The 20567-nt window shown below is 52.3% G+C and overlaps 1 protein-coding gene across 2 annotated transcripts in view; it reads left to right on the forward strand.

The window, feature by feature from the left end:
- The first annotated feature begins 9619 nt into the window (after nucleotides 1-9619).
- EDA (ectodysplasin A) overlaps nucleotides 9620-20567 on the forward strand; it is a 59845-nt gene continuing 48897 nt past the window's right edge. For both annotated transcript variants that reach the window (XM_066559488.1, XM_066559489.1), the window contains exon 1: nucleotides 9620-9901. In XM_066559488.1, coding sequence (XP_066415585.1) covers nucleotides 9620-9901 — 282 coding nt within the window. The remainder of the gene's footprint in view (nucleotides 9902-20567) is intronic.

The following is a 20567-nucleotide window of genomic DNA, read 5'->3' on the forward strand; positions in this document are numbered from 1 at the left end:
GGGGCGAAGGCTGTCACCAAGAGATTCATCAGACAATAATGACTCAACCAGGGTATCCAAATTTTGCCCAGCTGAAGTCCACACCCACACATAATCTGGAATTAATTCCTCTGGACAACAGAGCTCGGCATGGAACAGAGCAAGGACACCGCACTCCAAATTGAGCGCTGCATGCCAGGCTGGGAAAGGCCACGGGACAAAGCTCTGGAGTTAGACTGTGGCCATCCCCATCCCGAGCTGGAAACCCTCTGCTTGGAAAGAAAACCAGGAAAAGGGGAAGAAATTGAATGGGGATGGAAATAAATGGTTTTAAAAAAACAGATTGGTGCAGGAGGCAAAGGGGGGAGGCACCCGCTGTGCTGAGGAACCAAGGCACAGAGTTGGGGGTGCAGGAGGGGGAATTTAAGGGGTTGGTGGGTCACAGTGAGATGGGCTGGGGGTGACGATGAGGGGCCTGCACTTCCCCAGTGTGAGCAGCAGGAAGGGGGATTCTGTCTCCCTGCCCTGCTCAGGTGAGACCACACTCTGGAACCCCAAACTTAGAGCCTCAAATGCTGGAACCCCAAAATCAGAAGGACCTGGAGCTGCTGGAGCAAGTCCAGATGAGCTCACGGAGCTGCTCCAAGGGCTTCAGCCCTTCTGGAGCCAGGCTGGGAGAGCTGGGGGTGCTCACCTGGAGAGGAGAAGGCTCCAGGGTGACCCCAGAGCCTCTTCCAGTGCCTAAAAGGGATCCAGGAGAGCTGGAGAGGGACTGGGGACAAGGGATGGAGAGAAGGACAAGGAGAATGGCTTCCCACTGCCAGAGAGCAGGGATGGATGGGATATTGGGAATTGGGAATTCCTGGCTGTGAGGGTGGTGAGGGCCTGGCACAGGGTGCCCAGAGAGGATGGAAGAGGTGTTTGTCCCCCCAGATAGGAAAGCACCCACTGGAGGCTGTCCCCAGGAAGCCTCAGGTTGTCCTGCTGCAGGCAATTACAGCAGCCCAGGTGATTCCCAGTTCCAGAGTGATTCCTCCTGGGTGTGCCCTAAACTGCCCCAGTCTGAGAGCTCTGGGCCCCAGCTGGGCTTTAGGAACTGCATAAAAGGGTCCTGCAAAGGCCTGTGCTGGTGAACAGTGTTGGGATGCAGCATCAGCCTTTTCAGGAGGGTGTTTGGGGTCTTTTCCTCAGGGAATGCTGCTTGCAAGATGTGTCCTGGCAATCCTGCTGCTATCTCTCATTCTCCTGGGTGCTTGGGGAGTAGTGATGCCACTCCTGAGCTCCCAGGGAAGGGTTTTAGTGGCCACGTGGTGCCCAAACTGCTGCAGCAGCTGCAAATCCACCCAGGAACATGCTGATTCCCAAGGATTTGATTAGGAGTTGAGTTAAGTGGATGTGAATTTTCATGGCTATAGGGCTGTGCACATCAAAGCTGGGAGGCAGCGTGTGGCCAGGGAGAAGTTTCTCAGCTGTAAATTTGCCTCATGACTCCATAAAAATTGTGATGGGCAGCATGGAAAGAATTCTGCTGGAAAGAGCCTGGAAAATGCTGCACCCCCGAGAAAACAACACAAAGGGCTGCAGACCCAAATCAAAGTCCAGGCCTGGGAATGTTTTGAGGTGTGAGATGGGACACTCCAGATGCTGAAGTCCTGGGTGGGGTCTGGGTTTTGAACCTCAGCCTTTCTTGGATGTGGATTAGGAATTCTTCTTTTATGTCTTTATTTATAGTTTAATAGATGGCACACCAGCTCCTGCTTTCTGGGTTATCAAAAAAGGAAATGGATCCTTTTCAAATGTGTGTTTCTGAACAATTTCAGACCTCCTGCATCTCCTCCATCCTCCCTGAGCAGAGGAGAACTTGGGCTTCTTGGAAATCCAGAAACAGGGTTCTAAAACTGTGTTTGATATCCTTGTTTTTCACACCTATACTTGACCATGGGTCTGAAGAGAGGGCTCCTCCTCTCAGGAATGCAGTTTCAGGGTGTTTTCCACCTACCAGGAAACTCCAGGATGGTTTCAGGCCTTTCCAAGTCTGGACATTCTGGATACATTCCAACTGGAGCTCCTGATGTTGGTGAGTTCTGCATTTATTTTTCTGGCATCAATCAGGTTTTTTGGGTGTGTTTATGGCTTTTGTGACTTGACAATGTGATGCCACCTCAGCCAACTGATGAAAATCCTGAAGTGAGGAGCTGACGTTATTAATGATTGTCATTTTCCACATTTTTTGCCTGAAGGACTCCTTTGTTCTCTTCTTTTTGTCTCAAAATCTGTGTTAAGTAACAGCTTACAATTAATTTTTCATTCCAGCCCCCTTTGCCCCAGCAGAGCCTGGAGGGGCTGTGGAAGGTGGGTTTGTATGGATTTCCATGGATGCTGTGAGCCAGATGGTTTTCACTGGTAATTTCTTTCTCCCTTGTTCTGCTTTCCCTGGTTTCTCCTTTGGATCATGGCCTTGGATCTGTTTTGGTGCCTGAGGAAGATCAAGGTTTCACTGTTGTGTTTTCCCCACTGAAAAATCCATGTTGTTATTAACCCAGCTTTAATTGCAGTGAGGAGAAGCCCTTGATGGGCAAGAGGAAGGGTTTGCTGCCTGCTGGGGAGGATTGGGTTTGCTGCCTCCACCTCCCCGTGCTTTCCTGCTTACCCTTCACACTCAGTGTCACCTTTCCAAGGGCTCACAGTCAGCTTTGATCTCTGCTCTCTGTGACCAGGGACAGCACCCAGGGAATGGCTGGAGCTGTGTCAGGGCAGGTTCAGGTTGGATTTTAGGGAAAGGTTCTTCCTCCAGAGGGTGTTATGGCACTGTAAGGGCTCCCCAGGGAATGGGCACAGCCCCAAGGCTGCCAGAGCTGAGTTTGGACAACTCTCCCAAGCACAGGGAGAGATTGTTGGGGTGTCTGTGCAGGGCCAGGGCTTGGACTGGCTGATCCTGTGGTCCCTTCCAGCTCAGGAAATCCCAGGATTCTGTGACTCTTCTTCCTCTAGTCTCAGCATCTTCCTACCACTCTCTTCTCTCTCTCAGCCATGTTGCTTGACCTTTTCTCCAAAACTCATTGAGTTTGGGGTTTTTTTAATAGAATTATTTGGGCAGGGATCTTTGGGTGATTTCTACCCCACTCTTGTTCCTTGCAGAAGGGGTTCTGTCTCCCCTAAATCCCTTCCCTGATCTCAGAGCCCAGCCCAGGTGAGCAACCAGCCCCAGGTAAACCCTTCAAGCACAGGCTTGGAGCAAAGCCTCGCTGCCAGGAGATCCCCTGGCATGCTTGCACTCATAAACTTGTCAACATTTGGCTTTTTTTGTCCCTCTTGGGGGAAATTACTGCTGTTCCTCAGCCCATGTCAGCTCCCAGGCCGCGTTGGGATCGGTGCTAAAACCCCTGCTGTGGGTGAGGCTCCGGTGGGAGCTGTCACTACCTCGGGGTCAGGAAGCCAACGGGAACCTCTGTTCCATAAACTGTGAGTTTTTCATAAAAGCCTTTCTAATTTGTACCAAAGAGACTCCAGCACACCCTTGGGACTGGTAAAAATAATAATAGTTTGAGTGGTGGAAGACTGTGAATTTGAAACAGAAGGTTGTGAGATCCACGAGAATTACCCGAAACATCAACATTGGACATCAATTAATGTAATTTAGATATACAATGAGATAGCAAAGATTCCCACAAAGAGCTGTCAGCTCTTACCTCTTCAGATCTCAGTGAGATAAAGCAGATGTTTCCATCCCATTGATCCAGAGGAATGGGCCCTTCCATCCCAGAGCGCGTTGCCTCCAATCGCCCGGGGATTATTCTTCACCAAAATTACAGGGTTTGCTATTTTTCAATCATTTTTTTATTCATTCTGAGATGAAATGCACATGTTCCTATCAGCAGGTTTAGCTTAGGAATGCTGCATTCCCAAAGCCAGGAGTCTTCTCATGGAGGAGAGGTGAAGGCAAATGGAGCTGGAGCTGTTCCCTCTGGAAAGGTCCCTCTGTAACACCCAATTTAATCTTTACTATTCCATCCCCAACAAATGGCTTCTGCCCCTTCCCAAATCCCCTCAGCCAGGCTCACATGGAGTGCTTTATCCTGCCTTGATCTCACATGGGCTCCACAGAGGAAATTGCTGCTTTAGGGCTGTGTTCTGGAGGATATTCTGTCTGAGCCTTGTGATCTTTCTCCTCACTTAAATCCACAAGTGCTGGCATGCTGGGAAGAACAAACACGTGGGGTTTTCCTTCCCTGGTTATTGCTGTCATCTCACATTAACAATCCCAAGGCTGGAAATCGCTGAAATCCCAGGTCACCTGGAAACTAAGCCCCGGATGTGGGGTCCTGTAGCTGGATCAGGGCCTGGCCATGCAGTTTCCAATCACTGTGAGCAGAAAAAGACACTTCCATATGTTCTCCTTATGACTGTTCCTGCTTTGATATGAATTCCTTGGATTTACCCTTTTTAAAGCCAGGGCTTCAGTTCTTAATGCTGGACTCGCCCTGCCTTACCCAAAATGTTTGAAAGTTTGAGTTCAGGCCAGAGCTGAGCTTTGGAAAAGGGTCTGGAGTGGCAGTAAAAGAGGGAATGGCTTCAACCTGACAGAGGGCAGAGTTAGATATGATTTTAGAAGAAGAAATTAGAAGAAATTCTCCCCTGTCACAGGGTGCCCTGAGAAGCTGTGGCTGCCCCTGGATCCCTGGAAGTGTTCAGGGCCAGGTTGGATGGGGCTTAGAGCACCCTGGGCTGGTAGAAGTTGTCCCTGTCTGTGACAGGGGGTGGGATGTGGGATCAGCTTTAAGGTCCCTTCCCACCCAAACCATCCTGGGATTCTATACTGGGGCTGGAACTGTGGCCCTGCTCCATCTGCAAGGGATTTTAGTCACTTTACATTTGTCTCTCTTAATGTAGAAATTGCATCTTCAGGCTCAAATCCTTATCCATGGAATTTACGTCTCTGAATAGAGAGAAGCAAAAGCCAAAGAAGCTGAAATGGGTACATGGGCCACAAACCTGTGGCAGGGGATTTCCAGGAGCTCTCCTGTCAGAATTCCTCCTGCCTGGAGAAGGCACCAGTGGTGGCACTGAGGTTCCATTTTCCTATGCCCACAACATGGTACTTCTGGTAGTGGGAAGCTGTTCCCTGTGTTCTGTCACTCCATCCCTTGTCCAAAGTCCCTTTCCAGCTCTCCTGAAGCCCCTTCAGGCACTGGAAGGGGCTCCCAGGGTGTAGCAAAGCTGCTGCAAACCCTTGGTCTGTGAGAGCAGTCATGGTTTGGGTGGGGAGGGCTCTGTTTGAGGGGGTCCCACCTGGACAGGGTTCTGTGGGGTGGAACCTTTTCCCCAAGGAGCCCCAAATCCAGAGCTGAGCTCCTGGGGAAACAAGCCTGGAAAAGCACAGAATCCAAGAAGCTGGAAAAGACCTCAGAGATCACTGAGTCCAACCTAGGGCCCAGCAGGACCATGGCACCAGGAAGGCTGGAGAAACCCTTGCCAAGGGGCAGGGAGAGCATCCCCCTCGCTGTGGTCAGGCTCAGCGTTACGGGTGCAGCTCCCTGCTTTCCCTTCTCCTCCTTTCCCTGCCTTTGGGTGAGGGGCAGAGCAGGCTCTGGGCCCTCTGTCAGAGCATCTCTCATGGATCACATCTGCTCCTCCAGGCACAGATTGTATCCTCTTTCCTTGGCACCAGCACAGCCCCAGAGTGGCACCCCCAGGACAATGCCTTGGCCGGCTCCGGCGCTGACCGGGATGTGGGAGCTGAGGAGGGGATGGGGATGAGGGGGCCAGGAGGCACCAGGGAGGTTGAATAACGTGGTGTGGAATATCATTGTTCCAGCCAGGATGAGTAAGAGCACAGCTGAGCCTGGTCACCGACGGCACTGCCACCATTCCGGGGGAGGCAGGGGCTCGGCGACGGCTGCACAGTTGAAAATCGAGACAATGAGTCTATAAAAGTTTAAGAACTGAATAGATCCTGGACATTTGGTTCTCATTATCACCAAATAACATATAAATAAACATACAACAGAACCAAGAGCAGCATCTTCCTCACCCCCTCTGCAAGAAGCTGTGTTTAGGCTGAAGTCGGCCTCCTTGGCCAAACCTCCTCCTGTGTGCTCTGGGATGGAGTCATGGAGCTGCCAGGCCTCATCTTCCTTCAAAACACAGCAAAGCCTGATCCAGGCAGGAAAATGAGGTGTGAATGTGCTGCTGCTCCTCAAAAGTCAGCAGTGCAGGGGAAAATGTGAAAATAAACCCAGCAAGAGTCCATACAGCTTTTTCTTTTTCCTCTTGTTTTAAGAAGCCCGTCCCACCCGGTGCCATGGGCAGGAACAGCTTCCTCTATCCCAAGCTGGTCCAAGCTTCATCTATCCTGGCCTTGGGCACTTCCAGGGATGGGGCAGCCACAGCTGCTCTGAGCAACTCAGTGTTCATTGAATTCATGGAGGAAGATGAGAGGGAGAGATTAATGATCGGAGACACTGTGATGCCCTGAGGGAAAATCTTGGAAGAGTCCCTGGCAGAGCTAGGAAAAAAGGCATGAATATGATTCCTTAGTACATCTTGCTCTTCTAAGATGAACATGTTGCTCAATCCCTGCCCCTATGGAAGCAGTTGGACACAATTACCTTTCCTGCATGGACAGAGCTCACAGTTACTGAAAAAAAAAAACAGTCTTAAGCAAAGCAGATTGTATGGAACATCTTAGATCTCACTGAGGAAGAGGAATTGAGACTGCAGTGCTGGATGGAGGCTCCATAAAATCAAGATTCTTCTTCCTAAGGGCTTGTAAACACCGACGGATGCGCAGTTGGAGTGCCAGGATTTCAGGTTTTAGGAGACTTTATTGTACTCTTGTTGTTGAGAACATCACTGAGAGAGCAAGGGATGGCTTTCCTCAAAAGAAAGTCAGGAATTCCAAAGCTTTTAGGTCACACATGTTAAACTGACTCTGCAGCCGCTGCAGGAATTGCAGCTGCTGCCAAAATGTAAATGGGAAATGGGCTCAAAGCTGCTTTACATCACTCAGAGATTCCCTGATCTGTGGAATTCACATGGAGAGGGGCACTCAGACCTGCCACCTGTGCTGTGCAGAGCTGTACCCCCTCCAAAGGGAAGGGAGAGCTCCTAAGCTGCAGCAGCTTCCTCCCACCTGCGGTTAAATCCTGCTGGGATGGGAAGGCAATGCTGGAAAAAACCCAGCAAGTTTGGGAATCAGGAGAAAAAGTCATTCCAGACACGTCTCTTGTGTGTTCTCCTCCTCTGCAGCCTCTGCCCCCCTTCCCCAGGACCCTCTCAACTGCTCTTTAATTTCCCATACAGAGCATCAGGGATCCCTGTCCCTTCTGCATCCCCCCCACCCTCTGGCTCCTGCTTCTCCTGGACCAGGATTCTTGCAGCACAGGCAGGATACAAAAAAAACCTAAACTTGTGAGGTTCTTCATCCATGTAATGAAGTTTTTCAGGGATGGCAGAGGAAGAGGAGGGAATGCTCAGAACAAGAGGAATTAAAACAAAATCCTGGAGAAACTGGAACCATGGGCTGTGGGGCTTGACTGGTCCAGGTGTGAGGATCCCACTTATCAATTATGCTTTAATTTCATCATTACATGGGATTCCTGTTTAATTAGTGGGATGCTGCTCAGCTCTAGGAGGCAGAAATCCCTCAGTGTGAGGATTTGGCCAAAATCCCTGGTGAGATCAAGGCAGGAATGGAGAGTTCACATCTTCCCCCTGACCCAGCCCCAAGCTGGCCTGACCTCTAAAATTCACCTTCAAAGTGACCTAAGTGACTCTGGAAAATGGGATGAGACTGCTGCAAATGTGGGTAGGTCCATGTAGGAATGGGGTTGGGATTTTCATCTTGGAAAATAGGATTTTGGTGGTGCAGGAATTTGTCTTGATGATCCTTGCGGGTCCCTTCCAATTCAGGGTATTCTGTCATTTTATGAAAACCAGTAACAACACCAAGCACTCAAATAATTATAAATGTTCCTGAAATAATTGCAGGGTTTTGAACAGAGGGATCATTTGTGTTTATTTGCTTTTTGCTCCTCAGTTGTTGGGGTTGGCTGAGCTTGATGCTTCCAGTTTTGCTCTTCCCAAATATTAGGGAAACATTTCTTTCTTAAATGAAAACAGAGACTCTCATGGAATTTCATGTCTATGACACAGGACTTATAGGAGAAAAAAACCCTACTGCAGGAAAACAAGGCCAGGAAGGGCTGGAAAAGGTCATCCTCCTCCCCAAAGGCAGGACAAGGCCACCGTGGGATCCTTTCTGGCTGGGATCTGTGGCATGAAGACCCCACAAATTTTCAGACGATGTGTCCCAGGGCTTGGAAGGGTTTCTCATGGAAGGGACAGCCTCGTGGGAAACTCACCCTGCCCCCAGGTCTGGGAGCACAGACCTGGCACGGGACCACCCAGCTCTCGGAGCCCACCCAGGGGGGCTCACCAGGGATGTGCTGGTGACAGTCCTTGGTGTGGCCCTTCCTGCAGATGGCTCTGACATCTCCCAGCGCTGCTGACCCGTTCTGCTTCGTGTGATCCTCCAAACCCAGCTGGAACCTTCCTCTGCAGTGCCACCTCCTCTGCGGCCATTAACACCTCGCATTTAATCCCTTGTTTCCTTTTACTTTTCCAAATCACATCCTATTCTCTTCGGGCCACCTCTCGAGTTTGTTCGGAACATCTCTAATTTCTAAATTCAAATTTCCTGGCAGCCTGTGAGCATCACACAGCACCTTAATCATCTCATTATGCCTCTCGTTATCAATTAAACCCACTGATTGGAAATAGAGCCAGGACAGGCATTGCCAGCTCCTTTCGATGAGCTTTATCGAACCAGGTGTGATTCACTACCATGGTTCCCTCTCCAAATTCACTCCTCTCACTGCTTCACCCTTTCCCAGGCTGTTTTCCAGCTTCCATTAGTTTCCAGCAGTGACAATCAACCTTTAAAAAGCTGGAGAAGGCTCACAGAGCCCTGGGCACCCCGTGCTCGGCCGTGTCCCCCGGCAGAGCGGTGACAACGCTGTCCCTGCCCGCGGATCGGTGGCGTTTGGTGTCTGCTCCCAGGAATCCTCCGCCGGCTGCGGGGACAGCGACTGGCGGGAGCGCGGGCACCGGGCCGGAATCGGCTCCATCCGTACCGGGACTGGGATCGGGATGGGGATGTCGGCCGGGACTGGGACTGGGATCGGAAGCGGGACTGAACCGCACTGGGCACGGGCCCACCCATCACCGCGCCTGTCTGTACCGGGACAAGGACAGGGACAGGAATTAAGGATAAGAGATAGGGATAGGAATAGGAATTAGGGATAAGGGATCGGGATAGCAGCGGGGCGCGGCTCCTGCCCGATATGACCCCGCCCTCTAATTTGCATAACCCCGCCCTGTGGTCTCGCCGCCGCCGCTCAGGCTCCGCCCCAGCCCTGCCCAGGCACCGCCCCCCGACCAGACGCTGAGGCGGTGCTGCCGCGGCCGAGCCCCGCCCCTCCCCGCCGGGCCCCGCCCCGCCGGCGGCCCGGCCCCGCCCCCGGGGTGGCCCCGCCCCCTGGCGGGGCGCTGGCGGCCCGGCCGCGCAGCCCGCGGTGCCCGGCGCGCCCCGGGAGCAGCAGCGCTGGGGCCGCTCTGCGCCGCTCCGCCCGAGCGCACCATGGGCGCGGAGCGCAGGGCGGCGGCGCCGGCTCCCCGCGGCTGCGCCTGCGGCGGCGGCGGCAGCGGCAGCTGGCGGCTCTTCCTCGGCTTCTTCGCGCTGTCGCTGGCGCTGCACGTCCTGACGCTGGGCTGTTACCTGGAGCTGCGCTCCGAGCTCCGCCGCGACCGCGGCCCGCAGCCCGCGGCCCCGCCGCGCCGGGACGGGACGGCGGCAGCGCCCGGAGCCCCGGCCGGGGGCCGCCCGCAGCGCGCGGCCGAGGGCGCGGAGCGGCGCCAGCAGGTGGGTCCGGCCGGGGGCGGGGGGACCGCGGGGGCTCCGCGCTGCTCGGGGCCACCCCCCGGCTCCATCCCCGCGCTCGGGGGCCGCGCCCCGGGGCGCTTCGGAACGGCCCCTCGGGGCAGTTTGGTGGAAAAAGTGGGGAAAGCCCCAACTCGTTGTGCGGGGGTGAAGTGCGGGGGGAGCTCTTCTGGGCTTGGGGTGACGGGCTGCGAGGCCGCCTGTGTTCCACCTGCTGCTCACAGTTTCCCTGTCGCGAAAGACCCGCCGTGTGTCCTGACAGCGCAGCCTTGGCCGGGGGCAGCGGCTCTGCCCCGGCCTTTGCGGGGTGCCCCCGGGCGCGGGGTGCTGCTGCCGGGGAGCCCCGCACGGCTCGGCCCCGCACCCGCCGTGCGCGCTGGGTCCCGGTCCCGCACGGCCTCCGCTCGCTCCCCTCTTTCCTGCTGCGCTGTGTTCCTGATAGCGCTCCTCTCCCAGCCCAGGTGCATCATCTTTTGGGTGATGCTTCGGTGTCCCCCCGCAGCAGCTGCTCAGCCTGTGCAGGACAGGTGGGCAGCAGCCTCCCGGTTGTCCCCGCCGCTGTCCCCAGCCCTTGGGGGGGTCGCCTGTCCCGAGAACTTCTGGGAGAGCCGGAGCGGAGCTGGGGCCTCCTCTCGCAAACTTAGCTCATTTTTTCCAGGCACGAAACCTCGCTGCGAGCAGGATAAGCTGGAGGAAGGAGTTTCCTCCCCTCCGAGCCTCCGGAGCGGATGGCCCGCTCCCCCAAGGTGCCGGGTGGCTTTGCCGCGGAGTCGCAGCGGGGTTTCGGGGGAGATGCCAAGCCCTGCCTCGGCACCCCGGCGGTCCTCGCCTTGCTGGTTATCAGTGCGTGGGGGGAAGGACAAAAATAGCTTTGATAAAGCGGCGAGTTTGGAACTCTTCCTCCCACTTGGCAGCGGGAGCCGTTCCGCCGCGCCGGCCTCGGCTGCCCCCGGGAAAGCCGGGCTTGCGCTTCCTTCGCTGCCCGGGTCCCGCAGCTTCCCATAATAAATCCAAGTCCAGCGTTGAAGCGGAGGGAAGCCGAGCTCCCGGGTCATCGCTCTGCCCTCGCTGCCTCTCCAGCAGTGTCAACACAGAGCGAGCCGGAGCGGTTTGATGTCGTGCTGGGATTCCTGGGTTGCCTTGGAATAGCGCGCGGCCGGAGTGCCTTTCGTGTTATCGTGCTGGATCTGTTTAGTCTTTCGAGCTCTTCTTTCCAGCGAGCGTATAATGAAATACCAGGGCAAATACTTGAGGCATTCATAAATTACAGCGTTAGATAATTTGTCTCTGGATGCGGACGGAGCTCCGAGCGTCGCTCGCTGCAGCTGACGGACTCCAGATAAGGTAACGCTAATTATTTATTTCTTTATTCTACATCTGGCCTGTCAGGCTTGAGATGAAATACTCTTTGGGGCACACTGAAGCAGTTGGGTTGCAGGGAAGGGTTGCTGGTAGTTGGGACATGGGGAAGGAAGGCTGAGCGTCCTGAGCCACTCTGGTTGGGAACGGCTGCTGTGACAACGTGTGATTAATGGGATTTGTAGTGGTGCTGCTCACCCGTTTCTTGCTGATTTTTCTGCCTTGCAGCTAAAAACAAGCACTTTGGGTGTCCTGGGGTGCTGTGAGTGCATCCCTTCTGTGATTAAAGCAGTGAAATGAGGGATTTGCAAACAGCTTTATTTAGAAAGCTATTATCCAGCTTTGGGGTACGTGTGGGGTTCCCAGCAGCCCTTCCGAGCTGTGCTGCTGATAAACCCAAAGTGTGATCCCATACATGCGTTGCTTGCATAAATTGGGCTGAAATTACTAAATAATTAATTCAAGCAACGTGATCAATGACATTTCTCTCCTGAGGACCATGGTCAGAGTTCATTTGGGGGGGGACCAATGACCACAGTGCTGTGAGCCCTCAAATGTCCTTCAGCTGCTGAGGTCTCTCAGTGAAGAGGCCAAGTGCTGCATGTGTTGGGATTGTACAATCTCATTTAAACCCAAAAGATACTCCCCTTCCTGACCCTTTTTTCTTTATTTTTAAATTATTTTATTCCCCCTCCCCTTCCTGACCTGAGGCAGGAGGAAGAGGAGCATGGGGGGAAGGACAGGGAGCGATGGTCAGCGCTGAGATTTTGGCCCAAACCTCACCTGGCCCCGTGCCAGAAATGACCTCATGACAGGAGTGAGATTTGGCAGCTCGATAACGCCCCACTTCCCTATCTCACAGGGTATCCAAATATGTAACTCATTTGGGATGGAAGGGCAGATTTTCATGGCAGAGGTTGAGGCATTGTAGTTCCACATCTTTGTCCCAGAACCCGCCGGGTGTTGCATCACCGCGCTGGCTGCGAGATGAGGAGTTTGTTAGAGCTGCTTTAATTCATTGACTCTTCAGTGGCTCAGAGGTGTGAGAGAGGGTTTGGGGAGTGTTGGAGCCTTGGCTTCACCAATAAAATGCAAATAATCCCTCTGGATGGGTGTGCAGTGGGATGGGAGAGGGATTCTGTCAGGCAGGCTCTGCTCGTGGAGATCCACATCAGGGCACTGTGTCCCTTTGGAGGATTTTGTGCCTAAATTAAATCGTATTTTGCTGTCAAAAAAATCATCCTTGCAATATTTGAGTTGTGCAGAGCATCATTCCCGTGCTTTTTCTCCAACCAAATCCCTGTCCTGCCACATTTTTGCCAAAACTTGTTCTTTGGTCAATGCTGGGTGAAATGTGTGTCCTGAGAGTGTCCCAAGATGGGGATAAAAACTTCCAAAGCCTGGGAATAGGATCAAAAGCCATCGGTTTTGTCAAAATAATTGTAGAGGTGCTTGCAGCTGGTGGGGGGAGGGAAGGGAGGTGCTGAGTCATCCAAAAAAATGTGCTGAGCAGCAATTTGCTGACTGGCATTTCACCTTCCCGGTGCCAAGGTGTCTGATCTCAGTCTCCACTTCTCACCTTTTTAACAAGGGATGTTCCCACTTTGGAGCCCACATTGATGTTCCTGATCCTTGCTTTCATGGAGTAGTTGGGCTGGAAGGGACCTTAATGCTCATTTAGTGCCACCCCTGCCAGGGGCAGGGACACCTTACACTAGCCCAGGCTGCTCCAAGCCCTGTCCGGCCTGGCCTTGGACACTTCTCAGTGCAATCTGTGCCAGGGCCTCCCCACCCTCATAGGGAAGAATTTCTTTCTTTCTTTTCCCTCACCAGTGTGAAATTGCAGTTATTTTTCCCTTCTATTTGTTAATTCTGGCTCCAGAGTAAGAGGCAGCTGTTGGTGTGGTTGGCACAAAGGCTCTAAAGGTGTGGAAGCTGCTCCAGAGGCTTCTCCCTCCCTGAGCATACCTGTGGCTCATCCATGCATCTTCATCCCCGTGTCTGGCTCCTGCATCCCAGCTGAAGCCTGCCCAACGTGATGAAAGCTTTGAGCAGAGCTCCTGTTGGAAATGCTTCTCCAGCCTCCTCTGGAAGCAGCCTCAGCACGGCTCCTGTGGGCTCTGACCTTTCAGGGCCTGTGTGTTGGGATTTCGTGGCTCTGCTCCTGGATTAGGGGAAGGCTGGGTGTGTGCAGAGGGAAGATGCTGATTAAGGATGTGCCCTCACAGTGGATTTTCCCTCAAATTCCACTTTGTGGTGCTACTGGTAGCTGGAAGAAGCTCTCAGAGGGCAATAAAGGGAGCCTGCAGAGCTCTGTGGCAAATGTCAGGCTCTGGTTACCTTCATTCACAACTCGAATTCGCCATCCCTGCTGCTGTGCCTGTGAATATTCCATGCACAATCTGGCCTGAATCCAGAACTGCTCCTGTTGAGATGCTGCAGAGTGGCAGGAGCCTGGCAGTGGCTGTGGGATGTGTTGCATCCTTTCTGAAATTAAATACAGTGTGAGCTCTTCCCCAAGGGCTGGAGGTGCATCCCTGCAGGTGCTGTGGGGTGAATTCCTGTGTGAGGAGAAACCTTTGGCTGGGTAGGAACCTCTCAAGGCCATTGAGTCCAATCTCTCTGCCACAGGCAGGGACACCTTCAACTCCATCAGGACCTTCCCAAAGTCCTTATTCCCAGATTTATGGTGCTGTAAGGGTTTCCTTCTGCCCCTCCAGCCTCCTCCACTGCTGATCTGGGGTTTCATTTTCTATTTTCTGCTCATTCCATGAAGAAGAAAAACTGTGACTTTGTGTGAGGACCAGGATGTTTTATCAGCATGAACTGAGTTCCTTGATGGAGAATATTGTTGCCAGAGTCAGTGTTTGGCTGACCCGTGACCAAATTGCAGGGTTTTTCCACTATTTTTTGATGAGTTCCCTGGCAAATCCTTGAACTTGGGTTTTTAACAACATTCAGTGGCATTCCAAAGTTATCTTCCCCTTAACCCCAGAGTAAATTGTGCCATATCAACCCCATATTATTTTAACCTTTTAACATTATTTTTCTTACCACATAATAACATAAATCTTCCCTGCTCTCCCGTACACATGTAGTGTCTTGTAATGCTAATTAAACTGCACACCAGCCTAATTTTGCTCTCAGACTAATCCAATATATTTTTCTTGACTGGAAGCCAAACCCTGAGAGCTTCAGAGCATGCGGAGCTCTCATTCCAGTCTTATTATATGTTAATGGCTTTATATTTTAATATCTTTCAACACTTGGGGAGGATGTTATTTTTAGAGGTGTCTGGCTGCAGAAGGTACGGGTCTGTGAGGGGTTTGGGGGATGTGAAGCACTGAGTAAACTCCATGCAGTAAGTGGGAAGCATGTCCCTGAAGAGGAGTAATCTGTCAGGATCCATTGTGCACAAGCAGGGAATCCCAGGGAGGTTTGATGTGATTTTTACCGTGGTGTAGTGGGAGATTTGGCTGCAATTTGAACGTGGCTAAGTGCCTTTATGGGGCGGTTTCAGTGGTAAGTGCTCTCTCGTTAAACTCTGGGTTTGTGTGCTAATGGTGCCGATGCCAGTCGGGCCTGGATGCTACTACAGCAGGAATAATCACTCCCAGATGGGTGTGGATGGAAACGAGCTCCTTCCCTAAGCCCCAGTGAAATGCTGTTATAAGCGCAAAGTCCTAATGATGCAGGACCCTATTGATGGGGTGCCAGCCCTATAACACCTTCCAAATGGGATTGTCAGCATCCTCCTGCCTGGCTGCACCTCAGCTCTGGGAATGGAGCTGAGAAGCACTCCTTGGGGGTGGCTCTTGCAGTGGAATCCCAGAATCTGCTGAACTGGGAGGATCCCATCAGGATTGGGGTTCACTGCATGGTGTGGGGTTGAGTTGTGTGGCTTTGCAGCTATGGGCAGTACATGACACAAGGTGGCATCGTGTGGTGAGGGTCCGTGTCCATGGGGAGGGTCTGTGTTCCATGGTGTGAGGGTCCATGTCCATCATGTGAGGGCCCATGTCCATGGGGATGGCCTGTGTTCCATGGTGTGAGGGCCCATGTCCATGGTGTGAGGGCCCATGTCCATGGGGATGGCCTGTGTTCCATGGTGTGAGGGCCCATGTCCATGGAGATGGTCTCTGTTCCATGGTGTGAGGGCCCATGTCCATGGAGATGGTCTCTGTTCCATGGTGTGAGGGCCCATGTCCATGGAGATGGTCTCTGTTCCATGGTGTGAGGGCCCATGTCCATGGAGATGGTCTCTGTTCCATGGTGTGAGGGCCCGTGTCCATGTTTTGCAGGTTTATGTCCATGTGGAGGGTCCACGTTCCGTGGCTTTGCCATGGTGGCTCGGTGGCTTTGTGGCAGTGGCTGTTGTGTGACGTGGCTTTGCCATGGTGGACAGGACAGGGTTGTTTGTGCTGTGTGGAGCTGTGGTCACTGTGTGGTGTGGCAGGACAGTGGCCACGATGGCTGGAAGCTGTTGGATGCTCCCAGGAGGGAGGAGGAGAGGGCCAGGGAAGAGTTGCCCCCTTCCAGAGCTGCCTCTTGCACAGCCCTTGGGAGCTCAGAGCCCTCCCGGCTCCCCTCCCAGCAGTGCTGGTGCCCCAGGGGTTAAATCCCATCCCTGTGTGACAGCAGGGTTAAATCCCGTGTGCCAGGCCAGCCAGCGGGGTGCTGTCCCTGAGTGCTGCCTTTGTCCTTTAATCCCTTTTTGCAATTCCTGTCACCTCTGGGCTTTCAGCCTCTGCCTATGCTCAAAGGAAGGGGGGAGACAGGGAAGGTGTTCCCTGAGCTGGGCTGAAAGTCAAACCCACCTGGGAGCAGGTACAGGCTCTGGTTGTAAATTATCTGCAGGTGGAAGGCTTGGGGAGATGCTGTGTCTGACAGACCCCATCGTGCTGCTTAATCCCACAATCCCAGCATGGTTTGGGTGGGAAGGGACCTTAAAGCTCATCCCCTTCTATGGGCAGGGACTCCTTCCACTGCCCCAAACTGCTCCAGCCTGGTCTTGGACACTTTCAGGGATGGGGCAGCTTCTCAGCACATCTTCCCAGTTGTCTCTTCTCCCTTTTCCAATTCTTGTTTTAACTGGGTAATTCTGGCATTCCTTCCCAGAGAGTTGAAGAGATCAGAGTGCCCTGTCCAGAAAAAAAAATTAAATTCAGATATTTGAATCTCATTTCTTATTTGATAATAATATTTATATTTTCTAATAATAACTAAATCTTTGAATTCTTCCTTATATTTTCTGATCCATGAGGCAGCAGCAGCTTTCCCTGGGCTTCCCAGGGAAGTGTGGGGCCAGGGATGTGGGGCAGGCACTAAATGGCCTAAACAGACCTTTGTGATCCTTTCAGTCTTCCCCACATGCCAGGCTCAGTGAAATTCATCCAGGAAATCATTTCAGAGCAATTATTTCCTTCAACTTTGCAAACAAGTTGCTGAGCTACTGGTTCCCTTAACCAGCAATTTATTCTAATTTTCCCATGGGATAGGAAAATAGGATAAGGCATTTAAAGCTGGCAGCTGGAACTGTTGCCAACCCAAGAGGATGGAACAGCTTAGACTGAAAAATCAGGGGGTTATTTTAATTTTTTACTGCAGTTGCTGGTGTTCCTGGGGCTGCAGGAAGGCTCTGCCTGGAAAACTTGAATTCTCACGTTTTCCCATAAAACATAACGTCTGACAGAAAAATGGGATCAGACAGGGAATCGCTGGATGTGCAGCTGATGAGGTGCATTTGGAGAGCAGGGTGAAGAGAGGAGCTGGGTTTTCTACTGCAGCTGTATGTATCTTCTGAGTGATAATGAACTCAATGAGTAGCTGGCTGCCTTGGGGCTGTGGATGGGCTTGTTGGTGCTTGCTCTGTCTGTCTGGGGTGTTAACTCTTGCTGGGAAGGGGGGAGATCCCATCCAAAATGGAGGAAAGCCCATCAGGAATTACCTCCACGTGCCCTCAGAGTAAATTCTGGCAGATTTCTAAGGTCAAAAGGGGATTTTTTATTTTTTTTCCTAGGGGCAGGGAGGCAAAGTTTAAAACTTGTAATTGTCCATTTTAAAGGAACATTAAAGCTTCTTCTGAGAAATATCTTTATTGCCAACCTGGGGTTTTCTCCTGTTGTTGACAGGAGTTGTTTTAGCTCAGAACATGGTTCCTGCAGAGATTCCTAGACTGTGCAGGACTTGATGGTGAAGGGACAAGGGGTGAGGGGTTTAAACTAAGAGGGTTGATTTAGATTGGATATTGGGAAGAAATTCTTCCCTGTGAGGCTGGTGAAGCCCTGGAACAGATTCTGTGGCTGTTCCACCCCTGGAAGTGTCCAAGGCCAGATTGGATGAGGCTTGGAGCAACCTGGGACAGTGGAAGGTGTCCCTGCCCATGGCAGGGGTGGCACTGGATGGGCTTTCAGGTCCCTTCCCACCCAAACCATTCTGTTCTTCATTCTCTGGACAGGGAAAGTGTGCAGGAAAAGTCCTTGAACTGAAGGCTTCAGCTGAGCCTTGGGAGCTCAGCACTAATCCTGGCTCAGCTGAGCTTGGCTCTGTGTCTGGTGAGATGCTGAAACTGAGAGAAAAACTCAACCTTTTGCTGGTAGGGTGGGGTTTGCTTAGGAGGTGGGAGAGCCTCCATGCTCAGCACCTGCAGGAATGCTGCCTGGTGTAATCCCTGCATCCCCTGGATGGAATCCAGCACTCTGGGCTCAGTCCAGTGCATCTCCCCCGTGTCCCCAGGGGCTGATTCTTGTTTTAGGCTCAGCAGCAGAGGGGCAGGAGGATCTTTGTGCCACTGCCAGGGATGCTGGGAGCCAGCACATTCCCAATAAAAGCAGGATTTGACTTTCAGGCACAGGTGCTGGGCAGGTCCTTCACACTCCCCTGCATGGCTGCAGGGCTTGGACACCTCCAGATGTGCTGTGTCCCTGTCCTGGCTGGGATGGAGCTGCAGGAGGAGCTCTGGGAAGTTGAGGTCTTCAAGTGTTAAATCCCAAGCGCTGCCCCTGCCAGCTCAGCTCCGATCCCGCGTCTGGCGCGCGTTTCCAACAACAGCCTGGATTTGCCAAGGAAAATGACGCTGGATGCAGCAAAGAGCTGTCAACTCTTTCCTCCCTACACTGCCAGGGCAGCTTTTCTCCTGCTCTCTGCAATAACTGAGCTGTTGGGAAGTGATGTGGAATTTCCCTCCATGCTCACCCCACTCCAGGCAGCAGCACCTCACACGAGGGCTGTGGGGTCCCTCTGCAATCCCATTGCTGAGGGTCACATTAAGCTGAGATTAACTCAAGTTTTTCTCCTCTGGTACCTAAAATGTTGGACCCTGGGGGATTTTGGCTGGAATATTAAAGAACTTGTTCCTAAAAGAGGCTTTCTGAGCCGGTTTTGTGCAGGTGGGTTCAGGAGAAGACCCCCAGGGACCCCTGGGCTGGTGTACCCCCCACTCTCTGACCATGGGCTTCTCTGTTAGGTTCTTCTGACTCAAAATTCTTTTTTCCCCATCTCTGAAGGTGCAGAAACCCCAATTTATAAATTAGGATCCTGCTAAAAGGGTTCATGGGGTGTTTGGGGCAGCTAACCTTCAGTCAGATCCCTCTTAAGCTCCCGTGTGGCTTCAAGCTGGATCAGGTACTGAAGGAGTTAAAAATTCCTGCTCTTGGTGCACACGAGCAGAGCCAGGTATCTCCCAGGGGATCCAAGTTTGCTTTCTGAAATCTGGCAAATAGCAAAAATTTTGATGTCTGTGAGCAGCAATCACACCCCGAGGCGATGACGGCTGACAGGGAAGGGCTCCTGACATATTTACCGAACAATTTTCTTATCATGAAGTGCTCAAAAAGCCCAAACCTGGAGAACAATAGCAACAAAAACCCCACTGCAGGGTTTGTCAGCAGATGCAGCTTGCAGATAACAAATGATTTTTGCTTTTTGTTTGACTCCTTGGCATTTAGGGGTTAATTGGAGCGAGGCCAAATGTGGTGAGATAGTGCCTGAATCAGAGTTTTAAAAACACTGGGATTGGAAGGGTTTTAACTTCTAACTTCTGTGAGGCTCTTAGAGGCTGGTGAAAAGGGGGGTTAGAAATAACTAAAGGAAAATGTTTGGGTTGGGCAGTAAAAATTGACTTTGGAAGGGGCAGCCCTTCCTGAGACCCCAGAAGTCATCTCAGCCCTCAGCCCAGCTGGACTTCCCCTTGTGCTGGGGCTGGATTGGTCTGAACTATTATTAAATGGGAAGTAAATGTTTCTGTGAGGGTGTTGTGTCACATGTTCATCCACCAATCCCTCTGTCCTGGTTGTGTGTGTTTGCAGAATGAAGCAAAACTGCATTTGTGAGAAACAGAGGGACTTTGACATGAAAAATTTGGAATAAAGTTGTGAATTTGGTCCTGATGCAGCTGCTCCCTTTGATTTCACTCTGATATAGAAAGGCACTGGCCTGAAACTGGTCCAGAGGGTGTCCTGGATGCTCTGTGAACTCTGGCATGAGGAATTCTGAGCAATAAAACTTTGGAAGTGTGGCCTTCGAGGGCTATTGTGGAAGGAAGGACATAAGAAACATGACACTGGGATTGTGATTCCTGGCAGGAATGCTTTGCAATGGGGAAATTTCAGTTTGGTTTGTGTTGCTTACATGCCTTTCTTCTCGCTGAAGGGCAAATGACAGTGTCAGCATTAAATGTGAGGAGCTGACATCTTCCCATGAAATATGCCTGATGTCCCCAGAACAGAGCTGGAGTTACTGCTGCTCCAGAAATCCTCCTTCCCTGGATTTTACTTTTGCCCTTACCCCAAAAAGGACCCGACTGAAATGTTCCTGCTGATAAAGAGGTTGGTTGTGGAGGGAATTGTGCTCCAGGGAGAGGTCTGAGAGCAGGAGGAGCCCTGGCTGAGCTGGATGTCCCCGTGTCCCTTTTGGCCCCGGGGCTCTCGTGTTGGGACGTGTCAGCCTGACGGGCGCCTGAGATGGAACAAAACCCAGGGCCATTGCTTGGATGTTTGGGGTTTTTTTTAAGGCCACTTCTCTGGGTTTGAAGATCTTGAACTTCTGTGGGGAAAATTTATGGCGGTTTAGAGATGGAAGAGATTGGCCATGTTCTCTGTGATGCCCTGTTGGTCCTGTGTCCCCGGCAGCTTCTGTTGTGGTGGCTTTTAGGTTGGTTGGTTCAGCAGGGCTTGGTGTAGCCAGGGCTTCACCCCACAGGGTGAGTGATTTAGGGAGCTCTGTCGGAGGGCCAGTGGAGACGTGTGTGGCAACTGGAGCTGCGGGAGGATGAGAAGTCACTGAATTTATC

The sequence above is a fragment of the Molothrus aeneus genome, chromosome 14, assembly GCF_037042795.1.
Source record: "Molothrus aeneus isolate 106 chromosome 14, BPBGC_Maene_1.0, whole genome shotgun sequence".
Classification (NCBI taxonomy): domain Eukaryota; kingdom Metazoa; phylum Chordata; class Aves; order Passeriformes; family Icteridae; genus Molothrus; species Molothrus aeneus.